The sequence below is a fragment of the Protopterus annectens genome, chromosome 16.part0, assembly GCF_019279795.1.
Source record: "Protopterus annectens isolate FY-2018-M chromosome 16.part0, PAN1.0, whole genome shotgun sequence".
NCBI lineage: Eukaryota > Metazoa > Chordata > Ceratodontiformes > Protopteridae > Protopterus > Protopterus annectens.
Window position 1 is genome coordinate 697,845,770 of NC_056750.1, and position 18,889 is coordinate 697,864,658.

The following is an 18,889-nucleotide window of genomic DNA, read 5'->3' on the forward strand; positions in this document are numbered from 1 at the left end:
TTTAATTGTGGAGCATTTTTCCGTAAAGGGAATGTTATGGCCCAGTCAAACTTTCCTGGTAAGTGATTACTAACAAATAAATAAAATAAATATGAAAAAGCTAATCAAGACTTATTTGTCATCTAATTTTCGGGCATGTTCTATGGCTCTTACTTTTATAGCATTTGGCTTTAAGTCTTGTAATATTAAGATGCAGTCCATTTCGTATTGTCGAACAAATTTGACACATATTTCTGTTCAATTTCAGGTTATAATGTTATAGTCTCTCTAACATTTTAACCACCCAGAAGACAACAGCAAATACTGACTATACATGTTTTCCACATCTGTATATACAGTTTTACCCAAACTGTAGAGTCACAGTTCTCTGTGTATGGAGTATACATGCAAATGTTTGCACCTCCTTTCATTCATATGCCGTTGAATAAGAAAGCACTACCTGCCTGTGGGATCATCCAGAAAGGGTAACTTGCAGGACTCCAACTATGTACATTCAGACTGTGCTGTACTTGTCAGAACACGGATTTCCCTCTCCCTGCAGTTATACAAAAAACACCTTTGCACAATAGCAAAAATCATAGCTGTCACAGAGTTCACCACTGTGAAACCATATCTTTCCCCAGCTACCTCACAGTGATCCCATCAAGCTTGCACTTGTGAAAGCTCCCACAGAACCAGATTCCTTCATTACATTAATATGATAATGATCCTCTTTCTACTTCATGCCTTATGACTGAAACATTTTTTATTGTTCACTCCTAGGCATTACAATAAATAATAGTGCAAGTGGCAGCAATAACAACTTACTAAGATATATCTTAAATGAGGCTACCATGAAGATACTTAGAAAGGTACATCATACTTTATTACGCCACTATCCCAGGTTGTATCACTTGGTACAAAAGAGTGATATACCCATCTGAGTTGTGGCAATGAATGGTGGAGTACTGAACACTGTTATTAGCTTTATACAGCTGCACACTGTGTCTTTGAATATCTCAACCCATTTTAATTTACCTCTTCACAAACACTCTTCCCATTATCAGTACTTTAGAACTCTGGAACTAGATTTAGATTCCTGTGTTCCTTCAACTTTACAACAAAAAATAAACAGTCTTCAAATGAAGGAGAAAGTTTCTCAGACATTTGCTATATGCAAGCTGCACTTTTCTCATTGCAAGACCATCTTCAGATATGTTTAATTTCTGCCCTACACGAGGCATAAAGGTGTAGGTGATTTGGAAGAAAGTACTGCCATCTTCCATTCCTAAGAAACAAAATGCTTCAGTCTGTACGATTACCATTCAGACTCCCTCCTTCCTAAGCTTTCTTGTCTACTACCTAAGCAAATCTTAGAATTACTTATGGAATACATGTTTTCTCACAACACCATGACTTCTGGAACAGACAGACAGAATGCCAGTTTTACCACTGTGTCCCATTAACTAATTAATGAAATAAAAAAATGGGCACTAACTTAGTCAACCTTCCTTGAACTGTTGTCTCAATAGTCTATGAACTTTCCCTTCAAATACTTCACAGAACAAACAAAATGACCCTGCCTTTGGTATAATGATGACCTTACCGACTTATTTATAAGGATTAAATGTGGTAGCCATGTCTCACGAGTTATTTATAAGGATTAAACTTAGTAACTATGTCTTGCAACTTATTTATAAGGATTAAACTTAGTAACCATGTCTCACGACTTATTTATAAGGACTAAACTTAGTAACTATATCTCACAACTTATTTCTAAGGATTAAACTTCATAACCATGTCTCATTGCTTATTTCTAAGTATTTTACTTAGTAACCATTTCTTACAACTTATTTCTAAAGATTAAACTTAGTAACTGTTCCTCACAATAATCCACAAATAACAACAAAAGGCACCAAACATTCACAATAACCAAGTCCAACGTACCCAAGAAAGTTGAAGCCAGTCAACAGATCCACTTAATGCAGTTTTAATATGACACACATACATGAACGCATGAAAAATTTAAAAACAACAGCGTTTTCGTTTCTATCAAGTAGACTTCATCAGATGTGGACAGACATATACAATAGTGATTTTATACCCTCCTAAAACAGTCTGTGAAGGACAGAGTTTTTCTCACTATTGTATATGTCTGTCCACATTTGATGGAGTCTACTTCATAGAAACGAAAACGCTGTTGTTTTTAAATTTTTATGCATTCATGTATATGTGTCTTATATTAAATTGTATTAAGTGGATCCGTTGGCATGCTTCATCTTTTTTGGGTACCTTGAACTTGGTTTTATTAACTACTCCTCACAACTTATTTATAAGGATTAAATTTACTAACTATGTCTCAAAACTTATTTATAAGGATTAAACTTAGTAGCTACGTCTCACAATTTATTTCTAAGGATTAAATTTAGTAACGGGCTCACAACTTATTTATAAGAATTTAACTTACTAACAATTTCTCACTTCTCACCTCGTGTAGGCTGAAATCTGAACAAGGAGAATGACATCCCTATCCTGTCATGTCCTGGCTTGTCTATGCAGATAAAATCCCAATTTCGCTCTTTCTTATGCTGCAGCTGCATACAAAGTCTTCTACAAGAATGACTACAGCATTCACTGGAGTTTATGAATGGTCATCTCACCATCAACCTAGTAAGGGCTCTTGCTACGACGTATATAAGACTCAAGAAATACTGAAATGCAACCCCTGCTTATAGCAATTATTCTTTCAACAAATCTCTTATATTACATTTTATATATCAAGCAATCTTGTTTTTTATTTAGCTCATAATCTCAAATGAACCATAACAAAATAAAAAAATCTCAGCTGAAATCTTGCTACAAGCTCAGCAGATCAGCTCATTTCTGTTATTGTCAAAGGCGTGCTCCTTGTACAGCTAGAATATTCATTCTCACTTATTTCTTCTCTATCCATGTATATGCATTACTTTCTGCAAGTACTCTTCAGTGAATCAGACATTTACTTTCTGCTGCTTCTGCAAGTGAAGACCACTGTATTCCCATGTTCTAGGCTTCTGAAAAAAATTAAGCAGTCTCAAACTATGCCCGTGGAGTCACTGGGCTACATCTGCCTTTGTGATCTTTACAGTAATACTAAGCTGTCTCAGTTACTCTTCCCCCACTCATTTCTTGCATTCATATAACAGAGGACCATTATAACTGCAGGTCAGTCCAAAATTCGGCTTGCAGAATACATCCTCACACCAGCCTCAAATGGGATGCAATAGCCTTTTGTGTTCTTGGCTCAGATATCTGGAATGATTTCTCTGCAGATGGCAGATGGGTGAAAGCATTTAGGTACACATGGAAAAGAACGTAATGTGCAAGGCTGTGTGCACATGCATAAAATGAGGGTCCATCTCATGTTTTTTCATGGGACCATAGCCACAATTACCACCATCTATTATTGTTCTTTAGCAGCCTAAAACTATCTGGAAACTCAGGCAGGAAAGTGAAATGTTATAATTATGTGTATGAGTACTTGTGCCTTATGGAATATGTGTGTGTATTTATATATATATATATATATATATATATATATATATATGTCAAAGCTGTATATGTGCATAATATGATATGCTTAAATGAATCCCTCTAAAGTGAAAGAAGATTTCAGAGAAACTGTCTTATAATCATTTGCTTAATGAGCAGAAATCTTGCAAGCATGGATAAGGGGAAGAACTCTTACTATATAGTACAAACTGCTTTTCTTTCATCCTATTTGTACAGTCTCAAACGTATAACATATAAATAGTACCTCTTCTGGTGGTTTTAGTTATTTTTGTATGTGGGATAAGTGTGATCTGTCAAGTAGCTGTTTCAGCATGTATGGTCATATGGAGCAGATGGTTTATCAGGGCTCTTGAGTTTTTCGTTGTTTGGTAGATGGGGGTGCAATTTATTGCTGGTACTTGTATATCTGAGTATTAGCTATAAAAAAGAAGTCATGTACTCACCATAGCATTCCATGTTTGTTGTCAGTCTCACCTTAATTCTTACTGGTTGGGTTTGGAACCGATTCCTGGTTCCGACTCAGCCGTATACTAAATCTCGAGGTCTTCTATTGGCTCGAGGCTGAATCCTTATCCCATCATGCCCTAGTGAGGCTCCCCAGATCTTGTTTGCTGATAATTTCAGTTACCTAAGATACTATTACGATATTTTATGAAGACAAAGAAGGTCAGAGAGAACACTTGCCCAATGAAAGAACCTCTTGGTCCTCCAAGAGCCTTTGACTAGGGGAAGGAAGTTGGGATATAAGAATTAAGACGTGATGGAAAACAGACATGAAACATTATGGTGAGTACATAACTTCTTTGTTATGTTGTCCTGTCTCGCCTTCATTCCTACTGGTTGGGACAGCGTTCTAGCACCATATTTCCTGCGTGGCTCACAGGAGTATAATCTTCAGGACAATGGACCCACAGGAAGCCCTGTCCCTGGAGGCCAAATCTACTTTGTAATGAGTGATAAAGGTATGAGGCCTTGCCCAAGTCGCTGCAGCACAAATGCTATCAAATGGCAGTCAAGCTTGAAAGGCAGAAGAGGTTGCCATGGCTCTCATAGAATGACATTTAACTATAAAGGGGAGAACTTTGTCATTAGAATTATATATATAAAAGTAATACAATCTGAGAGTCATTTTGAAAGTGTGACCTTAGAAATAGGGGCACCTTTCTTTGTTTCTGAAAATGAAACAAATAGCTGATCAGATTTCCTGAAGTCATTTGTCCAGTGTAAGTAGAAAAGTAATTGTCTATGTACATCCAGTTGGTGAGACATATTCTGCCTTGTTGCCATGGTTAGGAAAGAAAGCTGGTGGCTCTATGGATTGATTTAAGTTAGACTCTCTGTCTTTGTGGATAAGTATATATGGTGGTTTGATTGATAATGCTTGCAGCTCTGAAACTCTTCTAGCAGAAGCAAGGGCAATCAACATACTTGTTTTTCATGTTAAAAATTTTAGATCACATGATGACACAGGTTCAAAGAGCAGAAAGATCAAACAGGACAGAATAAAGTTTAGGTCCCATGGTGGTAGAGGGGGTTTTATGGGTGGTCTTAACAAGTTAGTGCCATTCAGGAAGGCTTTGCATAGGCTGTGGGACATCAGATTTGGGGCCAAATAACTTATATGGAAATTAGATATTGCAGCTAACTTCACACAAATGGTAGCTGCAGCTGCACATTCATTAAACAGTTTTGCCAGAAATTCAAGAATAGAAGTTATAGGAGCAGAAAAGCAGTCAGTGTGCTTGCTTAATGCTCAGGAAGAAAATCTTTTCCATTTACTCATATATAACTTTCTTTTTGAGGCCTTATGAGAAGAGATCAAGATATGTTTCACTGAAGGAGGAAGATTAGGAAGCCTGACAGTATTTGGAAATGGAGCAGCCAAGCTGTCAATTTAAGAGTTTGAAGAGAAGGGTGGACCATTCCAGACGTATGAGTCAGAAGGTATAGAACTGGGTCCAGAACCCACAGCTCCTCCTGAAGATGAGGCCAAAGGAAGGGGAACCAAATCTGATGAGGACAGTATGGGGCAATGAGAATCAGCCTGCTTCCCAATGAGCCAGCTTTCTGAAGAACCATGGGTATCAGAGGAAAGGGAGGGAAGGCATAAAGGAGACCCAAGGGCCAATCATGTACAAGTGCATCCCTTGGTGACTCCCCCAGAGGGGGGATCAAAGAAAAATAGCTGCTGCTTTTGGCATTCATGAATGTGGCAAAAAGGTCACAGCAAAGATGGTCCCCATTTAGGGAAGATCGTCTTCACTACTACTTGTTTTGGGGACCACTGGTGAGGCATGAGAATTGCTCTGCTGAGTTTGTCTGCTATCACGGTGGATTTCCCCAGGATGTGCATTGCTGCCAGAAAGCATTGGGAGGAGATCACCCACTGCCATACTCTGAGGGCCTCTTGACAACAGGGCTAAGATCTGATCCCTCCTTGTTTGTTTATGTACAAGACCATGGACATGTTGTCTGTCTGTATTGCAATTGTTCCCAGCAGGAGAGAGTCCTGGAGTGCCTGCAACATCAAAAGCACTGCTCTAATCTCTAGGATATTGATGTGCAAATGGGCCTCGTGATCCTGCCAAGTGCCTTAAACTGCCTTTCCAAGATAATACCCCCCATCCTATCTGGGAGGCATCTCTGGTCACAGTGGCCACAAGCTGTGGGGAAAGAAGGTTTTTACTTTATGTCACATGATTGGAGTGAAGCCACCAGTGAAGATCCTTCTTGCAGGTCTGTGTTAACAGAATTTGGTGAGACATGGGTAGTTCCTGCAAAGACCACAGAGTGAATAGCAGCCACTGCAGAATTCTCATGTGCATGTGTGCTAGTGGAACTAAACTTACTGCTGTTGCCATGGTTCCCAAGACTTTGAAAACTGTTCTCGCCTGTAGTCTTGTTTTGGAGAGAAGGTTGGATATTTGCTGCCTCAGAACTAAAACTCTTTCTGCAGTAAGTTTGCCATCATGTTCATTGTGTCTAGATCTGCTCATATAAACAAGATATGTTGTGATGGCAACAAGGCAGATATTTTGTAATTTACTGTGATTCCCAGGTGACAACAGAGAGATAAAGTGGTGTCTTTTGCTACTAGTACTAGATGCTTGGTGGTGGTAGTTAGTAGCAAGTCATCTAGACACAGAAACACTTGAATCCAAGACATCTCAGGTGAACCGTAACTACTGCCATACACTTGGTGAACACTCTGGGGGCTATAGTGAGACCAAAGGGCAGAGCTTGAAACTGGTAATGACTGGTTCCCAGCCAGAAGCGCAGACAACTCCTGGATGGCCTGTCGATCTTTATGTAATAGTACATATCCTGGAAGTATATACAGCACATCCAACTGTCTCTTCCCAGAAAGGGCAGAATTGACTGCAGTGTTACCATCTGAAACGTGGTCATTTTTACTGATTAGTTTAATCTGCTGAGATCCAAAATGGGGCTCCAGTCCTGTTCTTTTTGGCACTAAAATGAATTTTGACTAAGTTCTGGATCCTATTTGGTCTGTAGGGACTCTTTGGACGACTCTCTTGTCTAGCAATTTTTGAATTTATAGAGTTGCTTGATCTCTTTGACTGGGTAGAATGTCTGGGTATTTTTTTGTTTAGGACAGGAATAAAAGAGGGTATAGAGTAGCCTCTGGATATGATAATTTGTACCCACTTGTCTTTTGTTATATCTAGCCAGGCTTCTAGGTACAAAGGTATGCGACCCCCGATTGCCTTCAGAGATGGACAGATGAGCCCCCCTTCAGGAGCGCTGAAAGTGCCTACCACGGAAAGAATCCCTGTTGCCCTGATTTTGTGGACGTCCTCTGCCACGTGGGTGGTGACTTCCATTAGTACTTCCCCCTCTGCCCCTGGGGGAAGAGTCACCACATGTGTCCTGCAAAACTCTCTGGGATTTTCGGAACCACATCTTTCCTCCCTTTTGTCCTTTTGGATAAGGTCTAGAAAGTGTGGAAAAACATACTCCTATGGCAGAGAGAGAGGTTTCCCTTCTTGTTCACACCTGGTTAGTATGTCCTTAACATTTAGCCCAAACAAAGATGAGCCATTGAAAGGGGCATTAGTAAAGGAAGATTTAAAGGGTTCCGCAAAGTCACACAAGCACATCCAGGAATGTCTCCTTAGGGAAATTCCTGAACCTGCCGTTCTGCTCGATCCATCTGCTGCATAAGATATGAGCCTCATGGAGGAGTTGACCACAGAGTTTAAGGTGGAGAGCTGAGAGGAAACCTCATACTGCTGCAGCTACTGTATCTTGGAAATTATCTCCTAGCTCCTTCAAGAGATCTCTTTGTAGATTTGTAAAATGTGCCAAATAATTCAGTGATCTGAGTACAAAAGTCACTGAAAAAAACATGCACTTCCCATATCTGTCCATCGTATGAGACTCCTTGTTCGGTGGATGGACAGACGAGAATGTTTCAGAAAGTTCCTTTTTGGTGGCTGCTGCCACCACCATAGCATCTACAAGGACACCCTTAGTCAGGAATTCACTATCAGAAGGGGCTGTGATGAACTTATTTAGCCTCTGAGGGACAGCTTCCACTTTGTCTGGAGTCTCCTATGCTTTTCAACTAACTAGATCCATAAATTTGTCGAAAGACAGAGGCAGCTTAGTGGCTGAAGGATGAGACCCAAAGGCCTTCAGGTAAACATATTCCTCATCAGAAGGGTTGATGGGCTTCCAGATGCCTTTCTGCTTAAAGGACCACTACGGGCAAATGATGAAAAAAACATATATTTTTTTTATTTTGCCATGATTTACTACACCTCCCAAAGCTGACTGAAGCAAAATAAGTACTCATTCCTAATTTTATTTTGTTTTTACTCTTGTCTGCCCTCATGGGGGCAGACGTCGTGATTCCTTTGGAAAGCTAAATCTGTCCCATAATGCACAGACTGTGAAAACAAATAGCCCTACCATTTGTTGTCAGACTAGACTTCCATTCACTTAGAATGGAACAACTGAAAAAAGCTGCCAAGTTTGAGAGTCTGCAGCTCATGTGTCATTGACTGGTATGCGCTGAGTTTTACAAATGTTGTTCCTACTGATGTACTACACATTCTCTGAAAGAAACTTGCAAAAGTGTCAACAAATTACTGAGATAAAAAAGAAGTTTCACAAGGAGCAGTTTTGCAAGTTTCAGTTCCTGGCCAGGATACTCCTCCCATCTCCCCTCCTTCAGTGGGCTACAGTCTCACATTTCCAGCTTGGCTAGATTCAACAATTTAGTCAGCTTTGCATGACAATAGACATCAAAAAATAGCCTGGTGTGACACTAAATCTGTTCCCTTATATGTCTCTTCACTTCTGAATAGCATTTCCCAGGAATAAAAAAAAAAAAACAAACACATCAGTCCAGAGTTTAGACCAGTCTATCCATTTTTTTAAAATGTGCACAGTAAAATATTCAACTTGTAATGCATTTTGGCTGCAGACATGGTTATCTTTACATAGTTATTCTCTTATAGTATAACCTGAACTTATGGTATTTAATGATATATTTTACAACAGTTCTCAGTTTCTTAACAATGACCTCCCAAGCCTCTGATGTGACCTAGTACTTTTTCTTACCATTGCTTTATGTAGTTTGTCTTAGTTGTATCCTTGTAGCATGTTTCTCATCCTCTCAGCAACAGACTCCTGGAGAAAATTTCCAAAGCAGATACTTGTATTGAAAGAGTACTAGCAGATGTAGCAGTGATACCACACTCCAAAACAGTGCACTCAAACATAGTACTGACAAACACAGTGGAATCTACATGTCTGACTCAAGCAGTGATGAAATTGCAGCACAATTTTACTCTTAATCTCTCCATTTCATAATGCATAACATTCGCACCACACTTACAGAGGCAGACCTCCACCTTCCACAAACACAGCTACCCACACCCACACAACTGCTACGGTCCAGTTTCTCCCTACAGTTATTGCAAGCCAAGAATAACACTTTCTAATAAGTATACCTACCAGACAAGTCTGCATAGCACACTTGGTCTACCTGCATCATCGCAGCTCCACCCCCCCCCCCCCCCCCACCAGCAACTGCAACATTGCCAGATAAAACTACTGCTATGGTCCGGTTTCTCCCTACAATTATTGCAAGCCAAGAATAACACTTTTTAATAAGGATACCTACCAGACAAGTCTGCATAGCACATGTAGTCAACCTGCATCATTGCAGCTTGGGCCCCCCCCCCCCAGCAACTGCAACATTGCCAGGTAAAACCACTGCTATGGTCCGGTTTCTCCCTATAGTTATTGCAAACCAAGAATAACACTTTAATAAGGATACCTACCAGACAAGTCTGCATAGGTGACTGGATATTTACAGTTCTTGTTATTAGCAGATGTGGTCCTTAACAGTTATGCTTTAAACATTGTGACATTGTTATTTACATTTCCTTTTATAGCACATTTGTTACTTTTACTAGTTATTTTTTAAACATTGTTTTGGCCAGCATGCACACTTGCAAGGGCTCCCCCCCCCCAGGCAACTATAGCTTTGTCTATTGCCACTGGGTGGCATAGCTTAACAATATACTTGCTGTATCTTGTCCCAAATAGATCTGCCTCCACATTGAATACTTGTAAAGTAAGGCAAGTACCATTTACTTGGTGTATTTTGTCCCCCAGACAGATTTACCTTCCTTTTGTATTACTTGCACACAAAGGCCATAAAGTAGTGTTTCTGCAACTAACTGCTTACACTCCTAATTTCCTCCTCCTACCTCATCCTTGCTTACACTTACATTACAGCTCCAAGGCTTTCACTTCTTATGCTGATTGCTTTTCTTTGCAGTCTTCTGTGAGGGGGTGGCCAGATCTCTACCTGCTTTTTCTGGTTATACCTTCTTCCATGTTGTATCTCCCTCCTCCCCCATGCACATTAACTAGTCTATATTAGTGGGTCTCCTTGAGTGGCACCATTTTGAAAGTTATCTTTTGGCCTGCTTGTGGTGAGGAAGCTTCTCCAGACCCTTTTCAATGTGACTACATCAGTATAAGTAAATTAAGCTAGTACAATACAGTCAAACAGACACATTTGGTATAAACAGAAACAAGTGGAAAGATACATTTGGTGTACAAAGAAAAGAAATAATTAAGCCTTTTTTTTTTTTTTGCTGACATCATGCAGAGCCACCAATAAGGACTTTTGATGCATTCTGTATAATGAACAGTTGCACAATGTTCGGTGCTTCGATGGTAATCTTGGAATCCATTTTAGAAATTATACTGACATTAGCAGTCTTAAAGAATATCACGTGAAATTATATACACAATTGGTTTGCTAACTCCCCAGCACTTTTCCATCTCCAATAATTGTTAAAAATGTTCTTGCCATGGTATACAGAATAATGCAGATTTGAAACTGCCAAGTCTGATGTCTGTGAAGCTATATTCCTTTCCCTTGACATAAGGCAATACTGTTACTGCCCTTGCAATGGTAGCACACTTGGGAAAAAAATTCTCCCACTGCTGGTGTTTCATATCACACCTTTCTATGTCTAGTAGATGGATCCCCATAAAACAGAAGCACCTCCCAGCCCTAGAAGCTGTCAGTCTAATTTCCTACACACGGCTCCATGTGTAGACAACCAAAATGTTTCATTATCTTTAAGTATAGTTTGTGGAAAATGTATTGATTTTTTTTTATTTAATAAAAAATAAAATTGTGCTTACTGCTAATATCAATCCTAGCACTGTTACAGACTCTGTAAAGTAACACATTGCTAGGTTTAGATGTCAAGCTTATGACCTACTGGCCTCAAAGAAGTTTCACTACAGACAGAAAAGCAAAAAATAGAGTTCTTGTCCTTTCTTGCTTGTAACAGTCCTGTATGCTCTGAATATGCTTTGAAAGCATTCCTGCTCAGAAGATGACCACACTTTACGAATAATAATTGCTGCATGTGAAGCTACAGCTCAACATGTGCAATAATACAAAATGGAGTCTTTAACAAATGCACTTTCTCATCCATACAAAATCCCCATTTTCTTGTACATTATCTGTCAATCACTTATTTGTCCCTGTCTTGTTCTGGATAAGATGTAGTCATCCTCTTATCCGAACAAGCTGCACTATAGCTTAGAAACACTAGAGATTTCTATTTACTCTTATATGTCTTCCCTAACCCCACCACAGCAAGCCACTGCCTGTTTCCAGTAGAGAAGCATTTAATAATGACTGAAGCATTTGTACTCGTGTGAAGATGGCATGACTTCTTAGCTTTATAATCATGCAATTTTTAAAAAAACTGTCATAGTAGCCTAGTCTAGTTATCCTTTTACCTTTGTTAGACTACCTCGAAAATTCATATAAACAGCTAACTGTCACATGCTGAATTTCAGAAGATATGTCAGAATCGCCAGTGCATGCTTTGAACAGTAATGTTACACTGCTTTACAATATAATTTATCCCTTGGTCTTTTTGCTTATAACTCTATTATTAAGTGGACTGTATTTAGTTTTGACTTATGTGGGACCCTACTGTGTTGTATGTTTTATACAGAGATTCTAGGAAAAAAGGGAACTTGAACCCGTCCATCTCATTTCATTAATAACTAAATAAATCCCTTTAAAGGTCCTCTTTTATTTTCCATCTTTATTAACGACCTGCATCTTGCCACCCCCCCCTAACTACCTGTATTCAGTACGCCGATGACACCACCATCATTTGCTCTGCCACAAACCAAGCTGACCTCAACTACCTTACCCAAAAGACATTTACCACTATTGAGTAATGGTTCTCCAATCACTGTCTTCTCTTAAACCCTAAGAAAACTAAACTTCTCCTCTTTTTACCCACACACCTGTCTCCCTCTATTAATTTCACAATTACTTCTAACAATGGCACCCTTATCTCTCCTGACCAAACAACCAAACTTTTGGGTATCACTATCGACAACCTACTTAAATTTGATTTTCATATCAACTCTATCATAAAAGCAACTAATAGAAAACTAGGTTCCCTCTACAGAATCAAAACTTTCCTAACTCCTGAAGCAAGAACTACCATAGCTAGAACACATCTTTTCTCTACACTACTATATGCTTCCCCCATATATACTAATCTCTCTAAACATAACATCAATAAGCTTACGGCAGCCTACAACAACATTGCCAGATTTGCCACTGCCTCTCCATATAAAACACATCACTGTCTGAACCTCTTTAACCTAGGATGGCTGGAGTTACCCCACCTAATTCAGTACTATCAGCTTACAATTGCCCATAAAGCCCTTTACCACCCTGAAAATATACCAATGCTCTCCACCCTTATAAAACCCTACAACAACTTAAAAACCCTACGCTCTTCTAATAAAATACTGATTCAAACTTCTCTATCAAAGAACACGGCAGGTGACTCTATATTTTCCAACTCAGTTTGTAAAATTTGGAATCAACTTCCTCCAGACCTTACAGCCCAGACTTTCATCACACTATTTAAAACTAAATTGAAACACTTTCTAACTAATCACTGGCTTTGCTCTTGCAATAACCCTACCTGATCTATTACCTCCTACCTTCTCCTGTATCCTTTACACTTTCTCCCAAATCATTTTCTTCAATTTATTTTTCATTTCTACTTGAGAAATGACTCTCTCAACTATAAACTATACTTTTCTAGTAACACTATTATTAACTTTTAAACAACTTAATTACTTCTGTCACTTATTTTCCACACCTGTACTTAAGTAACTTCCTTGTCTCTCTATCGCCCTTTTTTTGAACTTCCTGAAATTGTTGCTGAAATGCCTTGCTTAGTTGTGATTTTTTTATGCTTTCTGTATTTTGTATGTACTGTTTGTTACAATGTAGTAGATAGCGGAGCTTTTCTCCTCGGGCCTCCACTGAAAATGGACATGTATCCAGTTGGACTAGCCCGGTTAACAAATGTAAAATAAAATAAAATAAATAAATAAAAACACAGTTAACTGTTATGGAAAACCTATTCAGTCCAGTAAGCACAAAGAAATCTGCAGTTAAAACTAGGACTAGAAGAAAACGTTTTAAGTATTACAGAAGCACATCAGATAAACAGTATAACTTACGTGTTAGAAGGTCCTGGGAATATCTTGGTGAGGGCAAAATTCACATGACTGACCACTTGATCCAGGTCCTCTAAGGAATGAATCCTAATAGAATATGTTGATTTTTCAGTCTCTATGACAAGCTGCAATAAAAAAATAAAAACAATACATACATTTGCATGATTTCATGTGATTGAATAACGTCAAGTTTATTACTGCAGTGTCCCTCATAAAAAAAAAAAAAGCTACAATAACTGTCAGCAAACATGTTTACATACATTCATAAGTTCTCAATGACTTGAAAAATTATTTTACTCTTATGACTTTGCTTTCACAGACCACAGCAATACTATAGTACAGAAAAGCATGTATTAACAGGAAGAGAATGAGAAGTAATATTATAAGGTATACACGAAATAAGTTGCTAGCTGTGTAAATGGAGCGTGAAACCAACATCATAAGATAAATAATCCACTCAAAATGACCAACGTTCCAACCATAGGCAGAAAGTAATAACTGATTCCAGTAGTAGGTTCAAAAACAGCTTTATTCTCTTCATAACAGCAAAATTCTAAAGGTTAGCGCTTTTGTGGTTGTATCACACCACTTCATTAGACCATAAAAAGCTGTTAAAAACGTGAATTATATAGCATTTCATAAAATCAATCATCCTATCACAGCACTACACCAATTAACAGCTTAAAGAGACAAAAACATACCTAAATATATACTTATATACTATTACTAATATGTCTAACGTATGTAATGAAACTTGATAATAAATAGATGTTGCACTGCATATGTTCCCAATAAATATGCAAATATTTGTTAAAAACAAATCATATAAATGTAAAATACAAAATACATCTCTATGCATATAAGTATAAATAACTACAATATTAAATACAATCTCCTAGAGAAAAATAAATGAATTGTATTACATAGCAGACAGTTTATATGTACACCTTCATGTATACAGAATTTTTTTGTTATTCTTTTAAAAACCTTTTACTTTTTAAAGAAGACTTCTATTTTTTAAGAAGCCTTCTATATTTTAAAAAGACTTCTATTTTTTAAAATAGGTTTCAGGGGTATTCTATCATTCAATCCTTTGCCCCTATCTGCCCTCAATCTAATGATCCATCTGGTCTCTGAGGTTTCAGTATGGTTGATCAAGTCACCCCCTCTTTCATTTTCAAATACCTGTTCTAATACCTGAAACTTAAATACATGCGATGGATCAGTAAGGGAGACATGTTTTGCCAGGGCATTGGTAATAACACATTTCTTAATATTCAATAAGTGTTCACGTATGCGAGATCTCAGCTCCCTGTTAGTTTTTCAAGCATAAAAGGATGAGCATATCTCACAAACTGCCAAATATATCACATTCTTACTATTACAGTACACTTTTGTCTTAAAAGTGAACATCTTTTGCATGTCTGGATGAAAGAAAGTGTTATCTTGTGCTATAAACAAGCACTGGTTACACTTCTTACAAGGTATATTACCTACTACACCTTCCTGATGCCCCTTAAATTCATGTTGATTACACAGCATTCTTTTTAAAGATTTTTTATTCTTAAAGAGAAAGCTAGGTCTGTCCCCTACTAGTTCTCTGATAGCTGGATCCTGTGTTAAGCCTGGGCAATACTTCCTCACGCTGTCTGTTACAACTTCAACATTACTGGAATAGTTTGTGGGTACCCTCACTACCTGTCCCTTACTTCCTTTTTTATTATTATGGATATGCATTCTCTGTTTGGATGAAAAATATGGTTTTCCAACATCTTTTCTTTTGACTATACTCTCTTTCATTATGTTTTCTGTTTTACTGTCCTTATATCCTCTCTCAAATAACCTCATTCTTAGGTTATTGATTTCTTCATTAAATCTAACATCTCCTGCTTCCAACCTAGATGTTCTAAGGACTTGTCCTTTCATTATATTGTCAAAAATGTAACCAGGATGCATACTACTCCTATGGAGAAGAGTATTCTTATAAGTCTTTCCGATATATGATTGTTGAGAATTCCCCTTCTATGTTTTTAGATATATTTACATCTAGAAAGTTTATCTTCTCACTAGAGAATTGCATTTCAAATCTCAAAAATTGTGTACTAGCATCCAATTCACGATGGCACATTCTAAGTTCACTCTCATTCACTTTCCACAGCAGGAAAAGATCATCCACAAATCACCTATAAAAGACGATTTGATTCCATTTTCCTGATACAATCTGCTCTATCTCCCACATCGCCATAACCAAATTCGCGTGGCTATTGGCACTTGGCGTGCCAATAGCTACTCCTTCTTTTTGTAGGTACAGACAGTGATTAAATAACATCACATTATGCTTCAAAATCAAATCCATAAGTAAGCATATTAGATCTATTTTCCTGTGATCACATGTGCCATCAATAACCAGGTAGTCTCTTAACATTTCTATACCTATTATGTTTGGAATAGATGTGAATAAAGAGTAGATGTCCATGGTTACTAATATTAATGAACTCTTTTCCTCATTCGTGCTTTCTAAGAAGTCATATAAATCCTATAGAAATTGTTTTGTATCTCTTAGAATGCAGGGATTACTGTCCACCACTGGTCTGATAGTTTTTTCTGCAAAAATAGATAAAGGCTCTGTTAGACAATTCCTGCCTGACACTATTGGTTTGAGAGGAGGTTTATATGGATTCTTATGTATTTTTGGCAAGCCTTGTATTATCAGTGTCAAAGGTTTGTGTGCTGAGAAGTAATCATACAAATCTCTGTCTATCAGTCCTTCTAGCAAACAATCATATAACGCTGTTTCAGTACTGTTCACTATTCCTTTTAAGTCTGATTCCTTTATTGGTTGATATGTTCTCTCATCACTCAACATTTCCTGCATACTCTCTTTGTACAAGGATGTATTCATTATCACTATTGGGCCTCCCTTGCCTGCAGGTTTAATTGTTATATTATAATCTAACTGCAGCCCTCTCGAAGCCTGTTCCTCATTTCTAGATATGTTATTTCTCATTCTGTGCATATTGTCATTGCTATTCAATTTACCAAATACGTCATCTTCACATAATTTAACATACATATATACATTAGGATGTCCTATTGGCATAAATGTGCTCGTTTTTTTTAAAGACAGAAACATTGTCATTATTTACACCATTAAATAACAATTTCAGTTGTAAATTCCTAATAAACATTTTTAGATCTAAAATAGTATTTGTTACCTCTAGGGACTGTGTAGGAATAAACAATGGTGCCCAGTTCAATAACAACAGTTCTGCTGGCGACAGGCATTTACTGGAGATATTCCAAACTAATGTTCCAGTTTCTCTCTCCAAATGCGTTTGACTCTGGTTGGAGACTCCTGCGAGTAATTCCGCTTTGTTCTGCTGTTCGACTGACCCCTTTGCTTCATTATTAGACCCAGACGTATGGAAAGTGTCGAAAAAAACAAATCCTGCCCTGTCTGGTTCAGCGCCTGTTGATTAATAATTCCCTTCTATGTACTCAAATTTTGCACTTCCATAATTTCAGTATTTCTGCCCTTTTGTATCGTATCCTCTCTCTTCTGTTGCTCCTCTACCAAAAAAACACTCACTGGTGCTGCCGTTGCCTTCCATTTGGCACCAAGACGTTCACTTTCTTTGCTCCACTTTTTATCTCCTTGGTTTAACTGTTTAACTTCCATTTTGCTCTCTGAGTTGTTTAAGGTGGATCTGGGTAGTTCTATTTGTTCTGCCCGTACTTTGGGCCATACAAAGACATAACCCTCCTTAAAATCTACAGTGTCCCGTTCCAAAGTATGGAACTTCTGTCTTAAAAGTTTATTCTCATATGCTGTAATTGATTCCAGTAAAATGCCCATTCTCTCTTGCATTATTTGTGCCAGATAATTTTCATATATTTTGTTCTCTTGCTTCAGGATCTCTTCTATAATAACTTTCTCCTCTTTTTCTTCTGATTCAATTAATAAATGCATGTAGTTGAAACTGGTTTCCAAGTTAAGCTGCTGCCACTTGGAAAGTAGTTCAGGCTGTCTTTCACCTTGAGTGGGTATTTTTAATATTCTAAGCCCTCTCGTTATCACTTTATGTTTTAGACAGGCCTCTAAGCGATAACACTGAGCTTGTATTCTTTTCCATTTATATAAAACATCCTCTAATACATGCACCTCCCTCAGAAATTGTGTATATCAATGTCAGGTGTATCACGCCCTTTTTTAAAGTCAATACATGTTGGATTAAGTAGTGGATTAAATTTTTTCTTAGTTTGCTCCAACATTTTAGCAAACTTGACATAATTAACCATTCCTTGTGATTTGGGAACATTCCCTTCACATATTTCATTGCCATTCTGTATTGGTCTCTCTGTCTCTCCAATTGATCCTTTTCTCTCTGCCATTGTCACAGCCTGCCAACCACAAAAATTCACCTGTCTAGTATACACAAAATAAGTTGCTAGATGTGTAAATGGAGCGTGAAGCCAACACCATAAGATAAATAATCCACTCAAAACGACCAACGCTCCAACCATAGGCAGAAGGTAATAACTGATTCCAGTATTAGGTTCAAAAACAGCTTTATTCTCTTCAAAACAGCAAAATTCTAAAGGTTAGCGCTTTCGTGGTTGTATCACACCACTTCATTAGACCATAAAAAGCTGCTAAAAACACGAATTAATATAGCATTTCATAAAATCAGTCATCCTATCACTGCACTACACCAATTAACAGCTTAAAGAGACAAAAACATACATAAATATATACTTATATACTATTACTAATATGTCTAACATATGTAATGAAACTTTATAATAAATAGATGTTGCTCTGCATATGTTCCCAATAAATGTGCAAATATTTGCTAAAAACAAATCATATAACTGTAAAATACAAAATACATCTCTATGCCTTCTTTTTAAAAAAATAGAAGGCTTCTTTAAAAATAGAAGTCTTCTTTAAAAAGTAGAAGTTTTTTTTAAAAAGTAGAAGGTTTTTACAAGAATAACAAAAAATGTCTATATACATGAAGGTGTACATATAAACTGTGTGTTATGTAATACAATTCATTTATTTTTCTCTAGGGGATTGTATTTATTTATACTTATATGCATAGAGATGTATTTTGTATTTTACATTTATATGATTTGTTTTTAAAAAAATCTAGCTATGGTTGGAACGTTGGTCGTTTTGAGTGGATTATTTATAATATTATAAGGTATTGTGCATCTAAATTCCCAATGTGTAACACTGATAATGTTGACAATCAGACAGCGCTGTAAACTATTTTTTATAACCTTA

General features: G+C 37.5%; 1 protein-coding gene across 1 annotated transcript in view; it reads right to left on the reverse strand.

Moving 5' to 3' along the window:
- The window catches only part of CARMIL3 (capping protein regulator and myosin 1 linker 3), a 3,552,770-nt gene that overhangs the window by 1,598,621 nt on the left and 1,935,260 nt on the right, over nt 1-18,889 (reverse strand). Inside the window, exon 5 of the mRNA XM_044058175.1 lies at nt 13,603-13,724. Coding sequence (XP_043914110.1) covers nt 13,603-13,724 — 122 coding nt within the window. The remainder of the gene's footprint in view (nt 1-13,602; nt 13,725-18,889) is intronic.